Source organism: Uloborus diversus, chromosome 7 (genome assembly GCF_026930045.1).
Source record: "Uloborus diversus isolate 005 chromosome 7, Udiv.v.3.1, whole genome shotgun sequence".
NCBI classification, from domain to species: Eukaryota; Metazoa; Arthropoda; class Arachnida; order Araneae; family Uloboridae; genus Uloborus; species Uloborus diversus.
The window spans coordinates 74,230,167-74,256,346 of NC_072737.1; the positions used below are offsets into that span (position 1 = coordinate 74,230,167).

At 32.5% G+C, this 26,180-nt stretch overlaps 1 protein-coding gene across 1 annotated transcript; it reads right to left on the reverse strand.

Annotated features, from left to right (window-relative positions):
* Positions 1–1,032: 1,032 nt before the first annotated feature.
* On the reverse strand, positions 1,033–17,340 carry LOC129226594 (proteasome assembly chaperone 3-like). The gene is made up of 4 exons (XM_054861218.1): positions 17,223–17,340; positions 12,710–12,811; positions 2,896–2,976; positions 1,033–1,235 (listed from the first exon to the last, which is right to left on the reverse strand). Exons 1-4 carry the CDS (start codon positions 17,259–17,261, stop codon positions 1,089–1,091), a joined length of 369 nt encoding a protein of 122 aa, XP_054717193.1. The 5' UTR covers positions 17,262–17,340; the 3' UTR covers positions 1,033–1,088.
* Between the last annotated feature and the right edge of the window lie 8,840 nt (positions 17,341–26,180).

Genomic DNA, 26,180 nt, shown 5'->3' on the forward strand with positions numbered 1-26,180 from the left:
GTTAAGTCTAGGAGAGATTTTCTAATTGATATTTACTAACAACTTTTTTCCTATTTGTTGAAGCCAAAAATTAAGAATATATTCAAAATCTACACAATTTTTTCAATTGTTTGGTATAAAAAAAAAATAGTTTAATGTTTAGGGTTATTGGTTTCTTATATTAAAAAGTTTGAAATTCCCCCATTGTCTGTTCAAATTTTTTGAATTGTTCAAACAATTGCCTTAAAATTGCTACTTAAAAAAAATCAAGCAATAAAAACGAATATTGTTTTATTGATTTGATGATTTCTACACCCTTCTTGTTCCAACATTTTTATCATGGAAAAAAAAAACATGATGGTAAACATAACATTTTTGTCAAAGACAAAGATCAGTTTCAAATGTTTCTCTGTGCATAAAAGGGAAGGCATGAAGTTTCTCTCAATCCTCACCATACAAGAAAAATATTCAATCGGAAATTGTTTACGAAATTGTGAGTGAGGGGGGAGCACCTGGCATCAAATGCCTGCATATATCATTCTCCCCCCTCCTTTTGTTAAGAGTCCTGACTAAATTAACTGACAGTAGATACGCCGCATCGGTATAATTGCCGCACCCAGAAAAGAGTAAGAGTCTGTTAAAATTTTTTTAAAGAAAATGTGCAGAATGCCGCATTGCCATAAACGCATCATTCTTTTGCTTTTCAAAATTGAAACATGCAGAAAATTATAGATGCGGCATTGTAAAAATAAGAATCAATGCACAATTAGAAGTGCTATACTAAAGAAAGAAAAAGTAGGGAAAAAAAGGAAAAAGTAGGAAAATAAGGAGAGAGCTCTAAAAAGTAGGAAAAATAGGAACTCTTCGGGGTCTGTGATTATTAAGACACGTTATCTAGGACAAAATAAAGAATATGTACCAGGTCATTATAAATGTAATTAATTGTACTGCAAAAAATAACGAAAATTTTCAAAAGCAAACTGGTGGATCCTGGATTGTCTATTCACTGAACTGAAATAAATGAATTGTGACATTAGGAAGCAACCTCAAAAACATATTAAAACAATTTTATTGCATAAAAATACAAAAGTATAAAAATGAAGCTTAATTCACAATTTCTTCATCGTTTCAAAAATTAAGTTCTTAATGTCCGTAAAAGCAGACATTGTATAATCTTTTAAAGAAAACCCAAATACAACTGGCTTGGTGAAATTCAAGTTTTCAACAAGACTTCGAGCAAATGCATGGATTTCTGGCTGCAGAAAAAAGACATTTTCAAACTATAAAGGGGAAAAAATACAAACATATGCACAAAGAAATTTGTAGACACTAGTGTCATTTCATGTAAAATGAGAAAAAAAAGTGGTGGCCAGTAATAGATTTTTATGAAATTTGGTAAGGAAAATAGATTTCTGAACGTTTATACAAGAAAGATACAATATATAAAGAGCTAATAAAACTACCGACTTAGAAAGGGGTTGGGGTCAAAATTTGAATATGAGCATGTAGAAATCAGGGAGTCTAGTGAGTTCTCCTCTGAAAAATTTTCAGAGTTGCAGTTGTAAAAATGCTGTTTTGTAAGATCTTTGGTGATCTTGGGTGGAAAGTTCGAGGGTCCCTTTTAAGGAAAATTTTTGATATTGAAAAACATGATTACAGACCATATCTGTGGACGTTAAGGGAGGGGAATGTGTTTCACGGACTGTCCTCGATCGATTTTTTGAATTGGGTACCTCTTTCTTCTAAAGTTTCGAAAATGAAGATTAAGAAAAAACACTTGCAGACAATCTTCAATGAAGTTAGGAGTCCTGCAACTGACCTCTGGAAATATTTTGTTGAATTGAAATCCTAAGAATTACATTTTTAGCTATCTTCAATGATGTTCGAGCAAAAGATTCAGAGGTTCTCACCCTTAAATTTTACGAATTTGTAGTGTTAAAATGCAATTTTTGTCATTTTTTTAGAAACCCCGACACTTTTCGAAATTGAAGTTCCAAAAACACAATTTTAGGCTATCTTCGATGCCGTTAGAAGGTGAGTGTTTGGGACTTTCCTCCAGAAATTTTTACAAAATTGAAGCCCTGAAAACGAAACTCGGGAAGTTCTGTAATGATTGCGAGTGGGGTGGGGGATCTGGGGGAAATTTTGAAGATTTTATGTGGCTGGTATCCTTGCACGTAACTGCACCAGGTATTGGGGTTTAGACTGGTAAAATGCTTGATCACAGGATGCCCCAGGTACAAATTAACAGTAGCTTGATAGTGGAACCCTACATCACATAAGTTGCAGAACCTGTTTTTTTTCTCTTGTTACAGGCAGTCCCAACACAGTATTACAGTAAAACAATGCCAGATCGCATGTTACACAGCAAAGTGTAGCAGCCTAATTAGATTTACTATCTTTCAATCGCCCACAGCCTATCCAAAGCCAAATCGCATCAAACACCTGTGGAATCTCTTTGGATGTGACATGAACCGAAGACCAGTGGCACAAAACATTGCAATGATCTACACACAGCAGTGAATGTGGCTTGGCTAATGTTACCTCAAGAACCATCAATGAACTCATTGATAGCCTACCTCACCTGATATATAACTATGTGTGGTGGGCACATTATATACTGAATAAAGAGGTTAATTTTTAATCATTTCTGTCTCTTTTTTAATCATTTGCATATCCTTCTCACCACTACCGCTCCTGCAATTTTCATGGCACTGTGCTTATTCTTTCTTGATGTTGCAATTCACTTTTTAGGAGTGTATTAAGTACCATTGCAAAATTTCACATGAACTCTAGAAAACTAATTTGTGCCCGAAGTAGTAAATTCTTGTGCTTCAAACGGAGAAGAAATCAAAGAATAAATTTTAAATAAACTGATGATCTCAATATATGCAACAATCAAAACCTACTACATACCTCATCTTTTCCAAACAATGCTTTAGAATTTATAATGCTAGTTGATTCTTCAGAAATAGTTGTTTCAGAAAACACCTGAATCTATTTAAAAAATAACCAAAATTGCACTTAAATATATTTTAATTACAATGAAATAAAATAACAATAATAAATAAAAATTTTGGAAAATATTTTACTGTAAAGTTTAAGGATAGGCTAACTACAATAGAACTTTTGCATGAAAGTTTTTCAGATGCATTGTTACTGCATCATTACACCAGGAAAGTGGGAACCAATTGATAGGTAACATGTACCATTCTTAGTTTATTCAGAGAAAGATTATTTTATCTTCCTAAGAAAATTTCTTTTCCAAAAATTTTTACATGTCGGAGAGGGAAAAAATTAAAATTAGATAAAACAGCTTAAATTTTTTAATCTTACCCACATTTTTGTGCACAACGAAATACTTGAACAATGGTATGTTCAACAGTCCCTAACTGTTAATCAAAAAAGGCTTTTATCTACATACACAGAATTTTTTTAAAGAATGAACTGTATTTAAAATCAATATGCACAACAAAAAGTTTTTAAAAAATGAAAAAGTGGCTTCTTCAACACTTATCAATAAAATTTAAGCCAACCTCTATCTAGAAGATATCTACGGACATAACATTATGGTATATGAACAAATAAATGTTATTTGGCACAAATAACATAAAATACATGTACAAGTATTTTGTGGCTACAAATCAATATATTTTCATACTTGGCTCTGAGGAGGTAGCACATGATTTGAAAAATACCTTGGTTTTAAAACCTAGGGCAGTTTTAAATTTCAAATTTCCATCATCTAAAATTATGAATGTGTGCTGCTACATCTCTGCCATGAGCAAGTAAAGGGCAGTAACGGCAAATTTTTCATTTTTTTGCATCTTTGTCATTGATTGTACTTTATCTTTAGCGTACAAGTTTGTTTATTTAGTTTCCACTGAAAAAAAGGCGAGAAAAAAAAAAAGTCTGATTCCCAAACTTTCCTATTGTTAGTATTGCATCCAACACATTTCATCAAATATCTTGAAAATTAATTTTTGCAGATACTGCTGTTTACCTGCCCATGTCAGATCTTATCTGGAGAGAAAGTAAGTAACTCAAACTTTAAAAAAAAATTTTGCTTTTATGGGCCTGACTAATGACTAGAACCAGGGCCTGATTACTGAGTAGACCAACCAGGTCATGGCCTAGGGCCTACAATACTCAGGGGCCCCCAAATGGCTGAAACTACTTTAGTCTACATTGATTTAGCCAATGGTTAAAGTTATGAAGTTTGAATACAGGGGGCCCCAAAAAAAGTATTTGGCCTAGGGCCCCTCGATATCTTAACCCCTAACTAGAACCTGCACCTTGACTAGAACCATTGATACATCAAGTGATTTAAAAATAATAATAATTATTATTGATTTAAATCAATTGAGATTTGAATCAATTTTTAAAAAATCATTCGTTAAAATCAGTTGATTTTATTTTTATAAAAACAATTTTGCATTTTTACAATGTATTGCTCTAAATTTAACTACACTGCATTATACTGTCTTAACTTCAACAGGCAAAACTACATAAATCCTTTTTTGCGTGAGTAACAGATTTTTTACATTTTGCAATGTTACTTTTACTCCAAAATTACAGTTTAGTACAAAATAAAAATTTGCAGTTTTTCATATACACCGTGACTAATGTAGTTAAGAAAAGTAATTGTTCAATAAATTACTTTACACTAAAAACGAATGTGATGATGGAAACCTCATCTTTAAGCAAAGCATGAAACAAAATCACATCTTATTTGAGCATTATAACATATTTGCAAATCTTTATAAAATTTATTGAATGTTACAGAAGTTACCTTAATTTAAAAAGCAAGCTGAATTGATTCATCTACTGTATGAAATATATTATGTTAATAAATGTAAAGTAATTAATGTCTACAAATCTTTGAAGATTAAAAAAAAAAAATGTTAATCTGATTTAAATCAAAAACATCTGATTGAAATAAAAAAATCACGAACCCTGCAATACAGGCACTTAAACAAGCCACCTATTTTAATACAGGGGTGCCTGCGAGGGGGGTTCATGGCATAGACCAGGGGTCTCCAACCTTTTTCACTCGTGGACCACATTGAAAATGACCCCGATGGACACGAATTTTACTTTTACACCCGGACACATAGGTAAGACTTTTGATTTTTGCTGGCGGTACGTTGGAGGGACATTATTGATAGTCTTGGTTTCTAATGTCTGAGACGAAACCCCAGTGCTTAGTTTTAGGTCCTAATTCCAAAAATCTGCATTCATTTTTCACATGTGGAGCTTTTGCCCAATGTATTCATGAATGTTGACTTTTTCGGAATTCGACATCCTATTATTAGTTTTAGTATTAAAATTTTTGGTCTTTCGACCATAGGATGAAGTTTCCACTGCTGAAGAGTACTGGCTTCATCTCTGCCATTTATCTGTGTTGTAACCTTGCCTGTTCTATTGACGTTTATGTATATATATATATATATATATATATATATATATATATATATATATAGGTATATATATCTTAATATATAAAAATCTTCTGTGCTGATGTTTGTCACAATAAGGCTTTTAAACGGCTGGACCGATTTTGATCAAATTTTTTGTGTGTAATTAAGTTGTGGCAAGCATGGTTTCGAAGCGCGATGGATCGAATCGGAAACTTTTTTGTTAATTAATTAATTAATTTAAACACTGGATTGTTATAGCTCCCAAATGATTAATATTTATTTTAACCTATTGTTGAGCGAGAACTGAAATAAATATTTAACCCATTGCCAAAGGACAATAAGAAAGCCAGCTCTGCTTTTTGTAATGAAATTTCCTACTGTGACTTGTCAATTGAGAATAGATACGTAGAGAGAGAGAGAGAGTGAAGCCTTCATTTCTTGAAAGCGACGATTTTATGTCCAGTGATATAATATTTTAAAGTTCAGTACTGGAAGAATTTGGGTTTCTTTCACTAACCAAATGATCAGAAAGTACCGAACCTAGCAACATTTGTTTCTCAGCTCAAATCCATCTGAGTTTTGGCACCAATGTCAAGAATACTTTAAGGATTATAAAACTAATTAGTACCAGGGACGTAGCCAAGGGGGGGGGGTCCAGGGGGTCCGGACCCCCCCCTTCCTGATAGGTCACTGTCCCCCTGCACTAACATGAACAGAATTTTCAAAAAAAAAAAGAAAATAAATAAATAAAAAAAATTCTTTTGTCCTAAATATTTTCATTAAGCGACAACTTTCTCACCTTCAGTTTAGTTCAGAACAACAGAACCTCTGGGAGTGGGGGGGGAGGGGAGGAGCGACAGAAGTCTTCAACCCGTGGTACGCGTCGCAGATCTGTCCAATGGAGACATTTTATCTTAGTCCCCTGCGTCCCCTGTCTCGCAAGAAAATCGCCAGCAGCTATCCGAAAAAGGAGACATTATCGTAGTGCCCCTCCTCGCAAGGAAATCGCCGGCAGCTCGTAAGCAAACATTTATTGTTAACGAAAGCTTGATGAGAGTCATCAATGATGAAAATGTCGGAGACAGGAAATTTGTAGGAATGTTTCTGCGGGAAGGTCATACAAAGAGGAAAGCGACAGTGGGGTCAGACGCCCTTGTAATATAGCACTGTCTTTTTAGAAGGTGCCTAAGGCTCCTAGAGCCGTGGATAGTGCAGAACTCGGTTAGGTCGCACATTCACTTTCTCTATCGCTGCCATTGGTATGGGTCGGTTGCACGAATGTTTTCCTCCGAAGTTAAAAAGAAAAATCAGGAGCAAAATCATAAACACATAAGAAAAAATTAGCCAACCCCCACTGGGTAAGTTGTATTGCATTTTTTTTTAATGTGTTTTTTCTTTTTTTTAACAATAGGAGCAATTTTATGCATTCTCATTTATGCGTTTCTCAATTATTTAAAAATTTATTCAGACAAAAATAGCATCGAATATCATTTCATTTTTTAACCAATCAATTCAATTTATTTCATTTATAATTTTCATTCGTAACAATGATGAATTACTTATATCATTGTGTCCCGGAAGCTTGCAACTTTTAGCATTCATCTAATACTCTAAACCTAGTTATTTTACTAACAATACGGAAATATAAAAATTTTAAATTTCTACCTTTTTTCTTTGGAGGTAATATTTGCCCTATTTGTGATAATACGGCAGCACTAAAATTAGATCCCAAATTAGATATACTGTAAAAAGCTAATCATCTTTCGGTGACAAATATAAAAGGTTTAGAGGTAGTTTGAAGTCTCAATTAGCAAACATTTTGCTCTAAGTCATCAGATGTTATAATCTAAAGGTTTAAAAGAAGACAAATCTCTTGTAAAAACTCTAAGAAAAGTTGTAAATGCCTTTCTACAACCATGAAACTAATGTCAGGAAATTCGTTCTGAATATTAGTTCATTTTCATCACAAGGTAACAGATTTTTTTTTCTTTCACTCTTTCTGAGCAAAAATGTATCGAAAAGAACTAGAATTTTTGCGAATGTTTTATCTCTTGCGTTTTTATATATGATTTATAAAAAAGGAAAAAAAAATTATGTATTTGGAGGTAGTAAAAAAAAGATGAATAAATAAAGGTTAATACTAATATAACAAATTGATTTCAGTGATATCTAAGTTTAAAAAAACAAAGAAATTGAATTAAAAAAAAAAGTTTGGATGCGTTTGATTTTTTTAGTTTTAAGTTTTGAATGATTAACACATGTGTAAAGATGTATAATTTTAAAGATACATATATATTTCACAATGAAATAATTTTAAATCATTATTTTAAAATACTAACTGAATTGTGTTCACGAGGTCAAAAGGAAAAGTTATTAATTAGTTTAACTGAAAATATATATTTTCTTCTATGTTCTAGTTCCATTTTTCGAATAAAATACTATATAATATTCGTGCATATGCTTCATTTAGCAAATTTTTTGATAGTTATTTACTGACTTCTTTGTATTTAAGAATTATTTAATAAGTATCTCTACATTCATGGTTAAAAAGCACAGTAGACTCCGAATGCAAGAATAAAAGTTGTTGTTCTTATCCTCATATATATAACAGCCAATGATCGAGTAACGCTCTTGACCTCATCGACAATGAAACTCGCTCCACGCCATGATAATTTGATAACATGTTTTGGTAATGTCTAAAATGCAGGGAAAGGCTTTATTGTAACAAGGCTGAACTGGATCCAGTAACTTAGCTGTTTTACTGGTGAGACTGTCATTTCAGGGCACTAAAGAAACGAAAAAGTGGTCAACAATGAACGTTATCTACTGAAGCTTAGGGTTAATCCACTGGAGTTAGGGTTTAAAATATCAACTACCAAAATGTCACGAAACAGGCAATTTCTTCGTTCAAATGTGGAATCAATTTTATTCATCATATCTTGACGGGCGATTTTCTAGTTGTTATATAATTTCAAAATATCAATTTAAATCATATCTAGATTTTTAATTTACAACTTTTCATAGAGTTTTTACAAGAGATTTGTCTTCTTTTAAACATTTAGACTATAACATTTGAAAACTTAGAGCAAAATGTTTGCTAATTGAGTCTTCAAACTACCTATAAACCTTTTATATTTGTCACCGAAATATGATTAGCTTTTTACAGTATATCTAATTTTGGTGCTGCCGTATTATCACAAATAGGGCAAAGATTACCTCCTAAAGGTTCGAAATCGGAGGACTACCGCCAAATGTAGAAATTTAAAATTTTTATATTTCCATATTGTTAGTAAAATAACTAGGTTGAGAGTGTCAAATTTTGTTGTGATGATTCATTACTGTTACTATCGGTCATTTCCATACAGTTGTTGTTTAAATTGAAATTTTAAATTTAGAATGGAACATTTTGCACAGAAGTTGTTTTGAATCAGCTTAATAAACTAAATCAAATCCATAGTTCTGTTCATTTGTTTTCCTGAAGAGGGGTAAAGACGATACATAAAAATACTATGTATATACAATGTGTTCGTAAGTGTATTTATTCATTTTCCTAAGTTCTAAAAGTAATACTTCCTCTTATCACGCTTAAATGACTCTGCATGCGAAACTCCTAAAATAGAAAATGTCCAAGAAAAATGTTATATATGTTTGATGGCCTAAAAAATAGTATTTATAAACAAATTATCATTCAAATTTTCTTCAAAATTTTGACAAAGAAATTTTATTGTTTAACTTAATTCATCGTAAATACCATAACTGATCCTTAGATATCTATTTTAGCAATACATCACAAGAAAATACTTATTAACGAGCAACGACACTTTCTATGTGTTTTAGTTGTTTGAACAGCTTTAATAATGTTTTCCTAAGCTTTTATATGAAAATATTATTAAAAAAAAGATGAAGATTAGAAGTATCATTCCATTTCTTATCGTTGAATGAATTCTAAAAATTTAAATGAATTAAGAAATATTTCGAGCTTTTCTTAAATGAGCCTTGGCGATATTTTCATCCATAGAACCATTAAATGCAGTCCAAAATCCAATTCGAAACAGTCAGGAGTGGAGAATTATGGAGCATTTATTGAGTTAGACAGTTGATAATGTAGTTAAAATAAATATGAGCGTTTTTTTTTTTTTTTTGAAAGCAAATATATTGCAAAGCTTTAATTATCATATTTATATTACATCATTACTTAATTAATCTAATTATCATACTTATTAATTGTAGTTTTGATTGGAATAGTATCAATTTATACAATTAACAGTTAATGCTTCTGATTTAGCATGCTTCCATTTTTAAAGTTCGTACAACCTTGGACCCCCCCCCTTAACAAAATCCTAGCTACGTGCCTCTCAGTACATTATTAAAGGAAAAGACGGTGGAATTTAAAGACGAAGCAAACTTTATTTTCCTCCAGATAAATTACTACAGGGTAGTTCTGTATCCAAAAGATCAGTGCAGTGGAAGATTTTTATCTTTGGCAGAAAGAACAAATTAGGCAATATATGAGGATATTTCGATAATTGGGAATTTGGCGCTCCTTCTTCATTCGCATCAATTTTTGGCTCCAACGTCTGCGCGAGAGATATGTTTCTTTGCAAATCAAATCAAAGAGATCGGAAACATCTATTCACATAGGGTTACTATAAATCAGCAGGGTTACCAAAATTAAATTATTTATGCCAAAAATGGGACGACCGTGCCAGATTCCGAATTATCGAGATATCCCCCAATATATGAAGATTACTTAAGTACACAAGAAAATATTGTGAGACAAATGCTCAGCGAGAGAGCAAGATTCGTTCAAAAGATCGGACCGCTCATCGGTCGGAGTGTGCTTCGCTCACTGATCGGCTGGATTACAGTAACGTGGTAGCTTGGCGAATTAGGCCATAAAAAATAGATTTGGGAGATTATTTGTTTGCATTTTAAAGCCACTGTTAATGTAATTTATTGTATTTTTTGTTTATTTGGCGAAATATTTTAAATTGCGAAGAATTGTTGTTGGTTTTGAAAGAGTGTTAGTCATTTTAGCTGAAGAATGTGTTTATTTTACATCCGGGTGGGGGGGGGGGGGGGTTTAGGGAGAATGAGTGATTTTCGCTTATTCAGATAACTGTTTTACCTTTACCATTTTTTAAAAATAATATCCTTTCGATTGTTTTATTCTTTTTTACATGGGGGATGTTGCAGCGGGATTTGCCGTTTGTTTTAGATGGGAAGTTAGTTTTTTACACTTAATATCTGAGGACGATTTTCATTCTTTGAGTATGGCAGAAGGAACAAATCATACAATCTATGAAGATCTTTCAAGTACGCGAGAAAAAATTGTTAATAAAACAATTGCTCAGTGGGCATTAGACAAATCAAGTTGTAATAAATACACACATTCAGACACCCAACAGCTTAAAACATTTTCTTTTTACTAATTTTTTTCAACAAAAAGGTTCAGACACTTGATAGTGTATTGAAATTTTTCAATTTTTCAATTTACAAAATTTAAACAGAACAACGTCTGTTGGGTCTTCTAGTATATACAGTGGAGCATCAAAAATCCACCAACATCCAAAATCAGCTTTGATTTTCCCCAAAACTTAATTTTTTAAATGATGATGAAGGAGAGGCAGAATCTAAAAAAATTCTAATCTCAGAGGGTGTGCAGGTAGGAGAACACTACCTGGAATTTTTAAAACAACAAGATATTGTGTCGGAGCAAAACTCCTAATGCTGTACAGCATACAAAAAAAACTTAAGCTTAAACTATCAAAAAATATGAAACAAGCTACAATTTCTGAAATGTTTTCAAAATGTAAATAGCTAATGATTTGTAAACTTGTATATATTAAATAATGTAAATAACTGTAACTATTATATTTTTATTCCTTGTTGATTTTATTTTTTCAATTTAAAGGTACAACTCCCACCTATTTCTTTAGTGACCTGAAATCTGCAAAATCAAAAATTCGCACAACCACTTCTCCCAATTTGTGCGGATTTTTGATGCTCCACTGTATATATATTTCTTTTTTTAACTAAGCGCTCAGTGGTAGCTTTTGAAAATTTATGGGCTTACTTCTATGTTGCTATGTTTCCTTACGCATATTTGCTGTAAGCTAAATTAAATTTTTAAGTGCCTGTAAATCTCTAATAATATAACAATAGGGAGTATTGTACAATTTAGAATAGTTCAGGACACTGAAATAAAAAGTATTGTTGGTCGCAAAATAAAGTGGAGTTTTTTTTAAAAAGTCTGATGAGGGAGTGATACAAGACAAAATTATTGCAATGTACTACAAATTTATTTTACTGAATTAATGACAATTAAAGACTTGGAAATAAATGAGAACACAACATGTGTAAAGCTTTAAAATTTTTTTTTAAAGCTTTACACATGTTGGTTAAGTTGAAAAATTAATGGGAAGATTGCATTTGTTTACCGGTTTAAATTACATTCCATTCAGGGGCAAAATTTGTAGTTTCGATCATTAAGAGTGATTTTCTGATCAAGAAGATCTATACTTAGATTCAATATATTTCAATTTTGAAAACACCACACTAGTAAGTGGGTGCAAAAAGAGAAAACATAGCTATAGCATCAATTTTCAAGTTCTTAAAGTCTTTTTCTGGTAGAGAACTGTAAAATGGAGCACATGCTTTCATTGTAGCCAAGAAATGGCCCATGCCAGGGGACTAACGGGAGAATGTGGCGCGGAGAAAAGGGATTTGTTCTCGGAAAGAGCAAAAAGAGAGATGGGCGCTGCACCCGCAGTTAACAGTAAAAAATGATTAAAAAAAGGTTTAAATTAATGGTAAAAAGATTTTATAGTTATTTGTAATTAAAAATAATATCTTAATTATGTTTCCAACGAGACGTGGGTCGGACAAAATCTGTTCGCCGGCCATAGGTTGGAGAGCCCTGGCATAGACTAATGTGTTAAAAATCTGTCTGTGGAAGGGGGGGGGGGGGTACTCCTACTAAATAAGTGTAGCCAAAATATTGCTCCTGTGTTAGATAATAAAATAGTACTACAGTGAAACCTGCGTAAGTTGACCACTTGTGATGTTGTACTTTAGTGGTCAACTTATGGAGAGTGACAACAAAAATATGTGCTGTTTCTTACCTGACAAGAGCAACTTAGTAAGAGTTAACTTTCAAAGGTGGTCAACTTTACAGAGTTTACTGTACTTTCTGTACAAAAAAATTAAGCACATTTGATTTTTTTTTGAGCGAAGACTTTTTTCAGCGAACTATGATTTTGTATGCATTTACATCTTCATTTACTTTTATTAAGTCGAAAAATACTTACTAAGCTACCAATTTTTCCACAGCTTGTCAGAATGATGAAGAACTTGTCACTAAACTCAGTTATAACAATATTCAAAACTTGACCATTGCCATCACCTTTAGCCTTAAAAATAAAACTTGTGTCAGCAGAGGTTTAAACATAACTATACAACATAACATGCTTGAAAAATAAAATAAGTTAAAATATTTTCCTTCCATGACTGTAACGAAAGTGTGTTGTTAACAAGGGACACCAGAGATTGTTATTTGTTGACTCGTTTGCATTGGTGTTTGCCATGTTTTCCAAGCAAATTATGTTTATTTGTATTAAAATGCATGTAATAGGGCTGGGTGATGTAGAAATTTCTGCATCCTGATCAGTGGCGGCTCGTGCCTTAATTTAGTGGGTGGGCCCGCTCATTCTTCAAAAAGTGTAACTTTTCTGTCACATGGCTTTTACAGTAAAAACTTTAGGGAACAATTCACTTAACAATGATTTTTAATTTCATCAAAAATATATCTATTTAAATCTGCCAAAATTTTTTTAATAATATTTTTTATTTTAGAAAATGTTTGGTTCACAACATGTGAATTCTCACCTCCATGGCATGCCACACACCTTATGTGACTGTTTTTGTTGCTTAATAACTTGTTTAATTAAAAGTATATACTTTTTATTTATTGTTCCTTTCACAAGTGTCTCAAATACTAATTGTTTAAGTATATTTAATTTTTTAATATTGTTTTTTAGTTCGTTTTAGTAGGACAAGGGGTCATGTCACACAATAAATTCTCACATCTGTTACTTAAACACAAAATGCCATTCCTCATTAACAAGTGGCAGTAATGACATTAAATTTTATTTTCCATACAAGGGAGTCCCCTTGTTTATTTTCAGCCATAGTTGAAGTTGTGAGATTTTTGTCGGAAAACAAAAAGATAGATTTTGCTTCAAAAAATTGGTATGGTTATTCTGACTTCTCACTTCCGTGAACTTGAATTTTAGGGATGTAAATTAATGTAAAAAAAGAATTGAACTTGTTTTCATATGCTTAACATGTGCAGATTGTAGCAACGAAGAAAAAATAATTTCCCATGAAAAATGTATCAATTCGGCCTATATTAATGGAAAGATCCCCACCTCCGTGACAGACCTTATCAATGTCATTATTTCTGAGGTGAAAATAACTGATGGGGGGGGGGGGGGGGCAAGAAATACATCAATAATAGGCATTGTACCAAAATTATAAATTGTCAGTATATCCTCAAATCTACTAAATACTATTTTTTTAACATGCATTTGAAACTACTAATTAAGCCGTACTTTAATTAAGAGAGCTTAATATTATATTCCCACTAATCATTAAAATAGCTGATTATTTGCACAACTAACAAAATTACTACTTTGATATTAAAATGACCTCATGTTTTAAATATTAAAAGTTTTTCTTTCTTTTTTTGTTATTTCCTTGAACAAGGCTTTTTTTTTCATTTATGAGTAAAATAATTGAATTTTAGATCGGCCATTGTTTATGGTTACTTCTAGAAGGTAACCGTTCACGCAAGAATAAAAAAAAAAGAAAAGAAAAGTTTTCGAAATTGAAAAATATTTGCGTTCCTTACCACTAAAAACACCTCCCGCAAAGAAGGTCTTGTAGGTGAATTAAATTATTTTCAGGACAGGCATAAAAAGGTATTCAACAATAGTTAAAAAAATACTTTAATTACAGTATAAGAATCTTGACTTAACAATTCAAAGCAACCTTAAAACTAGAACATGGATAACTGACAAATCGCGTCTAAAAGGTCCCTCTGAACAACAACAAAAATAAATAAATAACATAAAAGAAATAAACAGAATCTTTCTATTGCTGCATTTTTTACTTATCGACTTTCAAATTTAACTTTTGTTTTATCATCATTATTAAAAAAATAGTTTTGAGTAAGAGTGGCTGAAAAATTAATCACGGTCACACATGTACCCTTAACAAAATACTTAATCGACTAGTTATGGGCACAATAGCTTGAAAGGATATTTTAATTAATGGCAAAATTATACCTATATGATAAAAAAAAGCTAAGGTACGTACCAATATAACTGCGATCTGATCAAAAATAGCAATGTAATTTCTACTATGTATCTCGACTTTTTTTGACATGCGGGCCAGCAAAAGCTTTTCAAAAAAATTCACGCGGACCTGTTCTGTTTTTTTTTTCCCCTTTTAACTTGTAAAAAAAAAATGTTCGCAAACCGTTAAAAACTAGTGAAAAAAAAAACGAGCAGCTGAAGTTTTTCCCCTTTTCCTTTTTCACTAAGTAATAATAATAATAAATGAATAAGTAAATATATAAATAAAACTCTATTAAATAACTGTTACACAAATATTTAAATGCTAAGACAAGAAGTAACTATGGTAAAAAAAATGGACATAAGTAAAAAAAAAAAGCTGCTGAGAAATAATAGAAAATTATGAAAATTAATCTCAAAACTGACGTAAAAGATTAAATGTTGGATAATATTATCATTAGGTATTATGGAGTTTTCTTTCTTTTTTTTTATTTTTTGCGCGGACGACCAAAAAATCTGAGAACCAGCCAATTTTTTTTTTTTTTTTTTTTTTTTGCCGGTGCGTCAGACCAACTGGGCTGCTCTACTATTCGAAAAGAAAGTCCTTACACAGAAATTTTGAGAATAACCACCTCTAACCTCAAAAACAAACAAATAACCAAAAAAATTGTGTATGAATTGTAAAACAAATGCACGGAATCTCATGAAATGGGCAGTCTCCATGCCTTATAAATATATAGTAATAGCTGTTGAAGAGGAAGAAAAAACAGAAGCGGAACCAGAACGGTATGATAAAAGGTTTTCCCTGACACATGGGCAGGGGGCAGCCGATTCTCTGCCCTTTTACATGTTATTCTATTGAGCAACGTTGCTAGACTCTTCCCCGCTGACCTCTACTCTTCCCTCCAAACGGCTACTGCTCGTTCGGGCTAGGCGAAATTTGCCCACCCTAGAGTTGCAATGAATTCCTTCTGGTGTTATCACCCGCCGTTTTTCGCTTTCCGATTCAGTCATTGCGATTGGCTAAGGGCAGAGGCGTGGCTCTTAGTTTCGGGGGCAGCTTCGAGCGAGCCCGCAGTTCTCAAAGCTGTGCACAGCGCTAAAATTAATGGGATTTAAAAACTTTCTGGTTATATTTAGAAATATTGGGAGGGGGGGCTAAATGTTTGAAATCTGTTGTTCGCCTTACTTTTTGCTTTTTTAAACTGAAACACAAAACGATATTTTTGTTAATAATGTATTTTATTAATTACAATTTTTTGGGGTGGGCCAGGCCCACCCTGCCCATAGCGACGAGCCACCCCTGATCCTGATGCATCGCCAATGTTACATTGCGATGGTAGGATGCATCATGATGTGGTTTTTTTTATTACTTAGAATTTTTATCAGTTCCTTGTTCAGGTTTTACAAAATATAATACAAGGTATAAGATGCCTTGGTAAGCCTTGGAGAGGTAATAAGATGCTTGGGTTTATCAATAGATCTATTTCAAACAAATCTAAAGAAATTCTTCTGCCCTTATATAGAAGTTTGGTAAGACCTCATTTGGAGTATGCTGTTCAGTTTTGGTCTCCTTATCTTAAGAAAGATATTAATGTATTGGAAAGGCTTCAAAGGCGGGCAACAAGGCTAACAAATGAACTTTCTCATTTAGACTACGATTCCAGGCTTAGAAGGTTAAAAATGTACAGTCTCGAGCAAAGAAGAGATCGAGGGGACATTATTCAGTTGTTTAAATTTATTAAAATGAAAGATGTTACGGGCTAAAGTTTAGCACTGAAAACAGGACAAGGGGTCATTGTTTTAAGTTATTTAAGTCTCAGGCTAACATGGATATTAGGAAAAATTATTATTTTAGTAGGGTAATGGAACCTTGGAACAGCTTACCGGAAGAGGTGGTAATGAGCAAGGAAGTAGATAGTTTTAAGAGGGCCATTGATCTTCACTGGGGATTGTAAATTGACTAGGACCAGCCTAGCTGAGCCCAGAGCCTGTTGCTGGTCGTCACTTTTGTATTTGTATTTGTATAAAAATTGAATATCATGCCAAGTTCTTATTAACAGACTTCAGCACTAGAAAGAAATATATATATATATAAAAGCAGTGTTCACAGTGCATAAAATAATGTAGGCATGTTTTGAGACTACAATGAGCCTATTTTTCAATGAAAAACATGTGAAAAGCGTTCGGTAGATTAAGGTTTAAGGAATTTGAAAATTCAAATTACATTAAAGGTTAAGCTGATTAACGTCATTAGAAAAAAAAATCACACAACTTTAGAAAATATTTCGGGCTTATTCAAAGAAATGTATGAACAAACATATCGGATTTCTAAAACAGTACACAGTCAATGCGATTATTTACTTACAAAATAGTATTAGCTTACGCTGCTTATTATACAAAAAAACAAAACAAAACATAAAACAATGGCATGACAAAAAAATATTTTTTGTAAATGAACACATACCGATTTGAACTTTATATTCACGTTCTTTTTCTCGTCCATAATTCAAAATTGAATTCCTTTATGAATAGAATTTGCAAAATTCGGCCAATTTCAAAGGTTCAAAAAGCGTCTGCTATAACGACTGCAGTTAAAGTGCAAGTGTATTTTTCTGATGTTGATCCGAAATAACAAATAAACCAATAAATCTAAGCAAAAGTAATAATTTTTCTCTGAATCATAACTGCGTTTCAAAAATGCAGTAAGTAAACTTAAAGATATGTTCGAAAAAAAAAAATCGTGCTGTTTTTAGTAAATATTTTATATTTCGTTCCGCGGCATTTTCGTCTGCTAAAAGTTGAGATCCCAAAAATTGTTTTGCTGTAAATGTAAAGAATTATGGTTTCTGTATGCAAGAAAATGTAAATAAAAGACTTCATTGTCGTGATAAAATATTTGTGTCGATAATAGTGGAGGTTTTGTCGTGTTATCTCACCCGTGAAACGAAGAACGAGTTACAAATTGTGTAAAATGTGTCAACAGTTCAAACGGAACAGAAATTCTACCAGGAAAATGTTCCATTAAAATGTTGACGTCAGATATAATTTTTAAGGTATAAGTAATTCAATCGCCCATTGGAAAATATTTAAATGAAATCTTTGAAACTGTGAAAGGTAAGACGAAGATGTGTCACTTTCCTATTTTTTCTTTAAAATTTAGAGTTAAAAAAAGTTAAAAAAAAAAAAAAACTCCTTCTGAGTTGTAAACATAAAGCAACGTATTTTTAAATTTCGACGTTTATCCAAGTCGTCTACAAAACACATTTATACTAATGATGTGTAAATAAGTAAATTAAAATACCTGTTTATGATTTCCACGTTTGTTTTTCGCTTCTGTGTTTGTATCACAAAAAGATCTTGTATTTCATGTCCTATCGCCTGAATTATATTTATGCATCATGTATTTTGTTTACTTTGGACCTATTTTATTTTCTGTACTTTATTTTCAGATGCTCAGTTTTCTGCAATGTACAAACTTCTGTCCCCATTTATGATTTTAACTGATGCATGAAACATGTCACAGGATCAAAAACCTTATGAGGATAACAAGTATCCTATTCAAGGAAACTGCAATAATTGTTTTGAAGGAAAACAGTGTCTTTTACACAGTAGTTTAAATAATGTGAAGCTTGAATCTACTGATTCAGATGAAGAGTTTTCTCAATCAAGTAATATAGATGAATCTGAGAAAAGCATTTCCACAGATGTTTCGAAATTAAATATAGAAAATGTATCTCAAAAGGAAGATTTACATACTATAAAAAGTTCTGCGAGTAAGGACATCAGTGAAGTTTCCCCTTTCAAACAAGCTGTAAAAGGTTTTGTTTTAAAACAATTAAGTAGTAAAAAAGTAAGTTCTTCACCTATATTATCTGGCATTACTGGTAAGATAGTTAAAAAATTAGAAGATGGAAAAGAAAATGCAACTGCTCTAACACATCCTAAAAGTGAACGGATTGTATCGTTTGATAATAAAGAACAGTTACAAACATGTGAGTTAAAATCAGTTGTAGCAAATGATTTAGTTGATGCCGTGGAAGAAGCATCAGAATGTTTTGAAGAAAAAGAGAAAGACGCATCAAATATAAGTTTTCAAAGCGATTCTCAACTAAGTATGAGTTTACCAACTAGTCCAGCACATAAAATAGAAGAAAAATCAAGAAGTTGTTCATTTGAAGACCTCAAAAAAGCTCAGTTTGACATTCCACTTTTATCAGTTTCAGAAGATTGCAGGCAAAATTCTTCTGATGACATAGAACTTCAGGACTTCACTGAAACAAATTATGAGTTGATTGATCCTATATATTCTAAAAAGTTTGAATCAAATCATTATCCTAGTAATATTTACCTTAGAAAGGAAGAAGAAAAGATTTCATTAAAAGAAACTGTATGGAAATACTTAGATATGTTTTGTAGCTTGAAACATATATTTTCTTTGCCTTTATCTCAATTACTTTTGCTCCTTTCCATAGCTGTACATAATTCAGAACTTTTATCTAAATATTTTGGGCTTGTGTTTGATTCTGTCGTTATCGGTTACATCATGTATAGCTATGTTTGTATTTTGTTACAAGTATCACTTGAAAAAACTGTTGCATCCTCTGCATCATCTAGTTCCCATGCTTCTTATTCAGAACATGCTTCAATTGCTGTTAAAACAAAAAAGGATGGAGACACAACATTAAAAGTAAGTTTCTTAAACATTTTTGCATGTTAGTTAACTCTTATCAAATTGCACCGGGGGAAAATTTTTAATGGATATCTGTTGAGTCTGATTTTTGAGCTGTTCATAAATAAAATAGGCATGCTGATTTCAAAACTGTATACTTAGTTTTCTTCTACCACGTCTAGGGGAGCCAAGGCCTTTGTCACTCTAGTTGCCGAGCCCCCTCCCCCGGAAAACTTATAAAATTAATACTACTCGTATGTCAAGCTGGGCCCCTTCAAGGATTTCCCTAGTTTCCGACTAGGCAGACATGTCCTCTCGTCGACCATGACCACGACTGTTTTTTTTCTCTGCAGCTTATGTTAACGTGACCAGTTTCTGTGGAAGAACAATATCAAAGCTAATCACATATAAGTATTTTATTTGGCTTTAAATATCAATATTGCTTTTGTGTTACATTACCAACATTGTATGAGTCATATGGACATCCAAAGACATCCATCAGTCTCTGGATGTCGGGGGCAGTGGTGGCCTCATCGGTAAGGCATTGGACTTGTGTCCAGAAGGTCTTGGGTTCGAGAGATCCTAGCCGGTCGAAGATCCATTGTCTTCATTAATGGGAACTGGGGGACATTAAATATGCTTTTAATCATATAGTCCTCCAAGTGAAACAACCTCTGGGCAGGGCCGGACTAACTAAAAGTGAGGCCCTTTGCCCACAATGATTTGGGGGCCCCCTGAAGGCTCTATAGTGGAATGCAGTGGTTGATTTACAGGTTTGGGGGCCAGTTGGAATGCTTTTTTGGGGGCTCTTTGTCTATCACAGAACTCTATGTAAATCATTTATCATGTGCATCTATGAATCTCCTTTTTAACCTCTTTCAATTGTGACATATACTAAATTCCCTACTGGCAGATGTTTTTAAAAATTCTCCTTTAAGAATGTTTTTTAATTAACAGGTCATTGTTTTTTAACTATTACTTTAATTAAACACATTAAAGAAAAAACGCCACAGTTATATTGTAAAAACAAGACTTATTAGACAAAACTAAATTAGATCATGAAAATATTGAACCAAAATATTTGTTTCCTTGTCTTATTATTTAGGAGATCTGCATTCTAATTTAGAAGAAAATCTAAACATCCTTATGCTTTCAAATAGGCTTAGTATTTCCCTTTTTTTGAAATCTAGTTGAAATAGCAGGTGGTAAATTGCAACTAGGCTGGAAACTGCATTCCAAAGATATCTTTTTGTACTAGCGTTGATGCCCAGATGCACTGTCGTTCAATGCAGGCATTACTAATGAAGCCAAAGGAACTCTACACCCTCTGCGGATTAGCAAGGGGGGTAAAATCCCTTTGAGAAAAGACTGATTCTTTATGGGTCCACGTGGTATTTCGGTGATGACACCTATCAGAAATTCTAGAAAAACATGGCTGCCGTCTAGGAGGTTAACCATTTGTATTCCTACTTTGGATTCAGTTGGACAGTAAAAATTTGCTATTGGGATCCTATGTCGGGCCATATCTGACATGCATTTACACTGCTATATAATTTTTGCAGATTTAAAGTGGTATCTCTAAACATGAGTCTAGGATTATTCTTTGATTTATAACACACTCCAGTTACAAATACAAATACAAAAGTGACGACCAGCAACAGGCTCTGGGCTCAGCTAGACTGGTCCTAGTTAATTTACAATCCCTAGTGAAGATCAATGGCCCTCTTAAAACTATCTACTCCCTTGCTCATTACCACCTCTTCCGGTAAACTGTTCCAAGGTTCCACTACCCTGCTGAAATAATAATTTTTCCTAACATCCATGTTAGCCTGAGATTTAAATAGCTTAAAACAATGACCCCTTGTCCTGTTTTCAGTGCTAAACTTCAGCCCCGTAACATCTTTCATTTCAATAAATTTAAACAACTGAATCATGCCCCCTCGGTCTCTTCTTTGCTCAAGACTGTACATTTTTAGCCTTCTAAGCCTGGAATCATAGTCTAAGTGAGAAAGTCCATTTATTAGCCTTGTAGCTCGCCTTTGAACCCTTTCCAATACATTAATGTCTTTCTTAAGATAAGGAGACCAAAACTGAACAGCATACTCCAAATGAGGTCTTACCAAACTTCTGATATAAGGGCAGAAGAACTTCTTTAGATTTGTTTGAAATAGATCTATTGATAACCCAAGCATCTTATTGGCCTTGTTACTAGCAATGCTGCACTGTTGGCTAAACTTTAAATCCTGACTTATTAAGACCCCCAGATCAGTAACTTTGTCTGCCTGACTAATGATTGAACCTTGCAAATAATAACTTGTACACTTATTTCCATGCCCTAAATGTAGCACTTGACATTTCCCAACATTAACAGCCATACCCCATTTATCAGCCCACTCCGTAATATGATCTAGATCCTCTTGCAGCTGTTTTGCTTGTTCTTCATTTTCTACAGTCCCCATAACTTTGACATCATCAGCAAAACAATTCATGTTCCCAGAAATATTTTTGTGAATATCGTTCATAAAAACAATGAACAAAACAGGCCCTAACACTGATCCTTGAGGAACCCCGCTTAAAACCTCACTCCAATTAGAATAATTTCCCCTTACAACTACCCTTTGTTTCCTTCCGGTCAGCCAGTTTTTTACCCAAATGAAAGTTTTCCCTCCTATTCCTATATCAGCTAATTTGCTAAGTAGAGCTACATGCGGTACCTTATCGAAAGCTTTTTGAAAATCAATGTAAACAGCATCTACAGGCTTCTTATTGTCCAAAGCCATGGTAACTTTGTCATAGAAATGTAATAAATTAGTTGCACAAGAGTTACCTTTCCTGAAACCGTACTGAAAACCAGTCAATAGATTATTAGTCTCTAGAAAATTTACTATCTTAATTTTTATCAATGTTTCAAAAATTTTGCAAACCACTGAAGTTAGACTCACAGGTCTATAATTTCCCGCACTCCCTTTAGACCCTTTCTTGAAGAGCGGTGTAATGTTAGCCAGCTTCCAGTCCTCTGGCACTGTCCCCGAATTATAAGAAGCATTGAAAATGTTTGCGATTACATCTGCTAATTCCTCTGCACATTCAACTAAAATTTTCGGATAAATATTATCTGGCCCCGAAGCCTTAGTCTCTTTAATTTTTTTCAAATGAAGTAAAACGTCATCCCTGGAAAATACAAAGTCCTCAAGCTGTACTATAGCTTCTGTCTTGTTGATGTCAACTGTTGAGATGCAGTTATTGTTAAAAACACTCAAAAAAAAGTTATTAAGAACATTAGCAATATCACTATCGTCCTGAATTAAAATTCCTTGCTCATCAACCAGTGGCCCAATATGACTATTTCGAACTTTCCCCGAATTAGCGTATGTAAAAAACCTCTTAGGATTCCTGTTTATGTTATCTGCCAGTCTTTGCTCCAACTCTCTTTTCTGAATCCGTACCAAATACTTAAATTTATGCCTTGCCTTATAATATTGGAACCTATCTGCAATGTGACCAGTTTCTCTAAACCTATAAAAAGCAGCTTGCTTGTAATTTAGAGCGTCTTTAGTTTCCCTGGAGAACCACATTGGCCAAATTTTAGTGTTGACACCCTTTCTCCTAAAAGAAACATGATCCCCAACCGTTTTTGCTAGCTTTTCCTTAAACTCTGCCCACTGAAGATTCACATCGCTATTGTCCAATCCAGAAGAAAAAACTGCTTTCAAACTCTGCCTAAGTGCTACAAAATCAGTATTTCTGAAATTGGGCACAAAACTAAAATTCTCTACTTTGTGCGTATCAAATTTAATCCCAAACCTAATACTGTTGTGGCCATTGTCTCCAATGTGTTCCATTTTATAATCTCTTTGTGTTTACCAGAAGGGTAAAAATTGTTCAAAAAATAAACGGCAAAGGGTTAAGACCATGAAGCATGAACTATTTAAATACTTTTAAAATATTAGGGACAAAACTTACAAATGCATATTCAAATTTTGGAACAAATGCCTCCAAGCTGTATATTGTAGATACTATATATGAAATACATTTTTGCTTTTGATATGCATTTTATATAAAAGCGTAAATTGTATAAATATTTTGCTGGTTGTGATATATTTTACTATTCATTTAAATAATAAATTGATAAAATAATTTTGACCTTTTACAGGGACGTGTGAAAGTATTAAAGGGTGAATATGATCCTGATATGGTAAAACGACCCCAAACTGACACCGTTGAGATATGTATTGAGAATTGCTGTCTGAAGCTGTCATACAAAAAGAAAAACATGGATGAACCTCAGTTTTGTTTTGTTTATGATATTAGTGATGCTAAAATTTCTATAGTTCCTAAAACTTTAAGAAAAAAAAAGTGAGCATTTTTTCATATTTATAAATTTTGAGTCATTATATGAATGTAGCTTATTTGTTATTTTTCATTTCAGAATTTGGAAGAAAAAATATCCAATTTGTATTTTGTTGTCTCCTGTTGCAAAAAGTTATGAAGATATTAATGATTCAGAGGAATTGAGAGCAACAGATTATTTGTCTTTAGTTACCTATGAAGATGCACTGGTGGAAACATCAAAACAACGAGCCTTATATATTTTTGCTTTAACTGATCGTGAGAAGCAATCCCTGTTTTGGACTTTGTATCATAACTTGAAAGCTTGTGATTTATCCTCTGTAGGTCATAGTGCTTGCGAAACATATCAAAAAACAAGCCTCACAAATTATAGTTATATTGCTTTGGTAATTAATCTCACTTTCTAATAATTTGATATTTTGATATAATTGATTTTTTTTTTTTGTATGGTTGGTTCTAGGGAAGGTAAAAAATCGTTCAAGAATAGAAGATTTTTAAAAATTCATTTCCCTTCACAATTTTATGCTATGGACTGTCAATATTAATTTTAATATATTAGCGTGCTTCGAGTTTATTTATATTTAGATATAAATCCTTTTGTCAATATATGTTCATCACAAGTATGCAATATCCGCATTATCAGCATAACATTTTCCTGTTTTTGAGTTCTTTGGGTGCTCACAGATGGGTGTTTTTCTATTTAATTAACTATCCTTTGCAAAAGTTGATAAAAATTAAAACTTCTTATTTCCTTATGCATTTTTAAATAGAAATTACTAACCTAGTCAATAAAATTATGACTGCCATCTTATAGTTTACCGTTGTTCTGTTATTCAAACAGACTCCTGGTGATATTCTTAAAACAACTTGTTTTTTTTCTGATTTCCTAAGAACATTTTAAAATTTTATCTGATTTATGTGAAATGCTAAACAGTCAATTGTGTATTACTATCATGGTGTTAAACAGAGAACCAACTGCATTCATAAAAATAAGATTGAATTAGATAATCTTTATGAAAAATGACACTTTGATGTTTTTATCACTAAAATACAACTTAATTTAGAAAGTAATTTTAAGATGTTTTGAAGTGCAAACATAATTTCAGTTCCATGTTGAAATGACTTTGTCATCTTAACTAAAATATTCATAAAAATATTAGATAAATTTGTGAAAGTATAACTTCTACTGTGCTGTGTAGCAAATATGCACACATATTTTTTCTTTGAATGTAAGTACTAATACATTTTTAAAATTTTGTTTTTGAAACAATAAATAATGTCAACAGTATTTCATGTAATATTCTCCAGAAATTGTTCATTAAAAGATTCTTTTAATTTGAAGTTTCTTCATCTTGCTTATAAAATTTATACCTCAGAGCCATAATGATAATTTTAAGTCACATAATGATAATTTTATAGAAGAGAGGAAAACCTTTTGCTGGCCCATTCAAAGGATGGGACGCATGCTATTTAAACCCTGGTAAAAAAAATTTGCAAATGATTTTTTAAAAAAAGAATGACGTTTACATGGTTCAATGCGGAATAGGCTTCTACATACAATGCACTAATAAACAAAATCCCAATTTTTTGGACTTATGTCCTTCTTGCTCTGAGATGCAGAAATGAAGATTCTCTTCTTAATTACTTATGAATTTCCACTTTTCGTTTGTACTTCATTTACTTATTGTTTGACAACAGGTTTTTTTTTAGCTAGTAAAGTTTTTTTATAGATTCAATTTGATTTCTATTTGCCACAAATGTTATTCTTTTTACTGAATCAATTGTTCAAATATACAGTGAAGCACCGTTTATACGTTTCTTTTTTATAGGTTTTTTAACAATTATACGTTTTTTAAATTGGTCCCTGGAGAGTCTAATATGCATTAACCTATACCAATTATACGTTTTTTTCATTTGTACGTGTTTTTCATACAGTCCTTCAAAAATGTATAAACGGTGCTTCACTGTATCAATGAGTCACTTTGCAGCATAGCATCAAAACTTAGTTTTGTACTGTAGTTAATATCAATATCTATATTTGTTATTGTAATTTGAAGTTTCCTGATGAAAAGGTAGCAAGCAATAATATTTATGAATTTCTCCCTTTCTTATGCATTTTCATCTGTGTTTCAGGTTGAGAATATTGAGGAAAAAAACGCATCATTCCTAGAGGATTCTCAAGAAGAAGAACAAAACGAATTGTTTAGACCAGAGCATCCTTTAAGCTTTTCTAATTACATGGAGATGCTATTTGAGAACTGTAGAAAAAAATCTAAACTTATTCGTTCGAGAAGTGTTGAGGATATTTTGATTTCTAAAGAGGATTTTACCAAAGCATCAGAAACAACTTTACCTAAAGAATTTATGTACTGTGATTATTATCCTGTAGATTGGTTGAATGTA

Coding starts and splice junctions, on each gene's coding strand:
- LOC129226594 (XM_054861218.1), bottom strand. CDS start 17,261: ATGGACGAGAAAAAGAACGTGAATATAAAGTTCAAATCG. Junction 2,977..12,709: donor GTGGAAAAATTGGTAGCTTA/GTAAGTATTTTT, acceptor TTTTTTAAATAG/ATTCAGGTGTTTTCTGAAAC. Junction 1,236..2,895: donor CATTGTTTGGAAAAGATGAG/GTATGTAGTAGG, acceptor TTTTTTCTGCAG/CCAGAAATCCATGCATTTGC.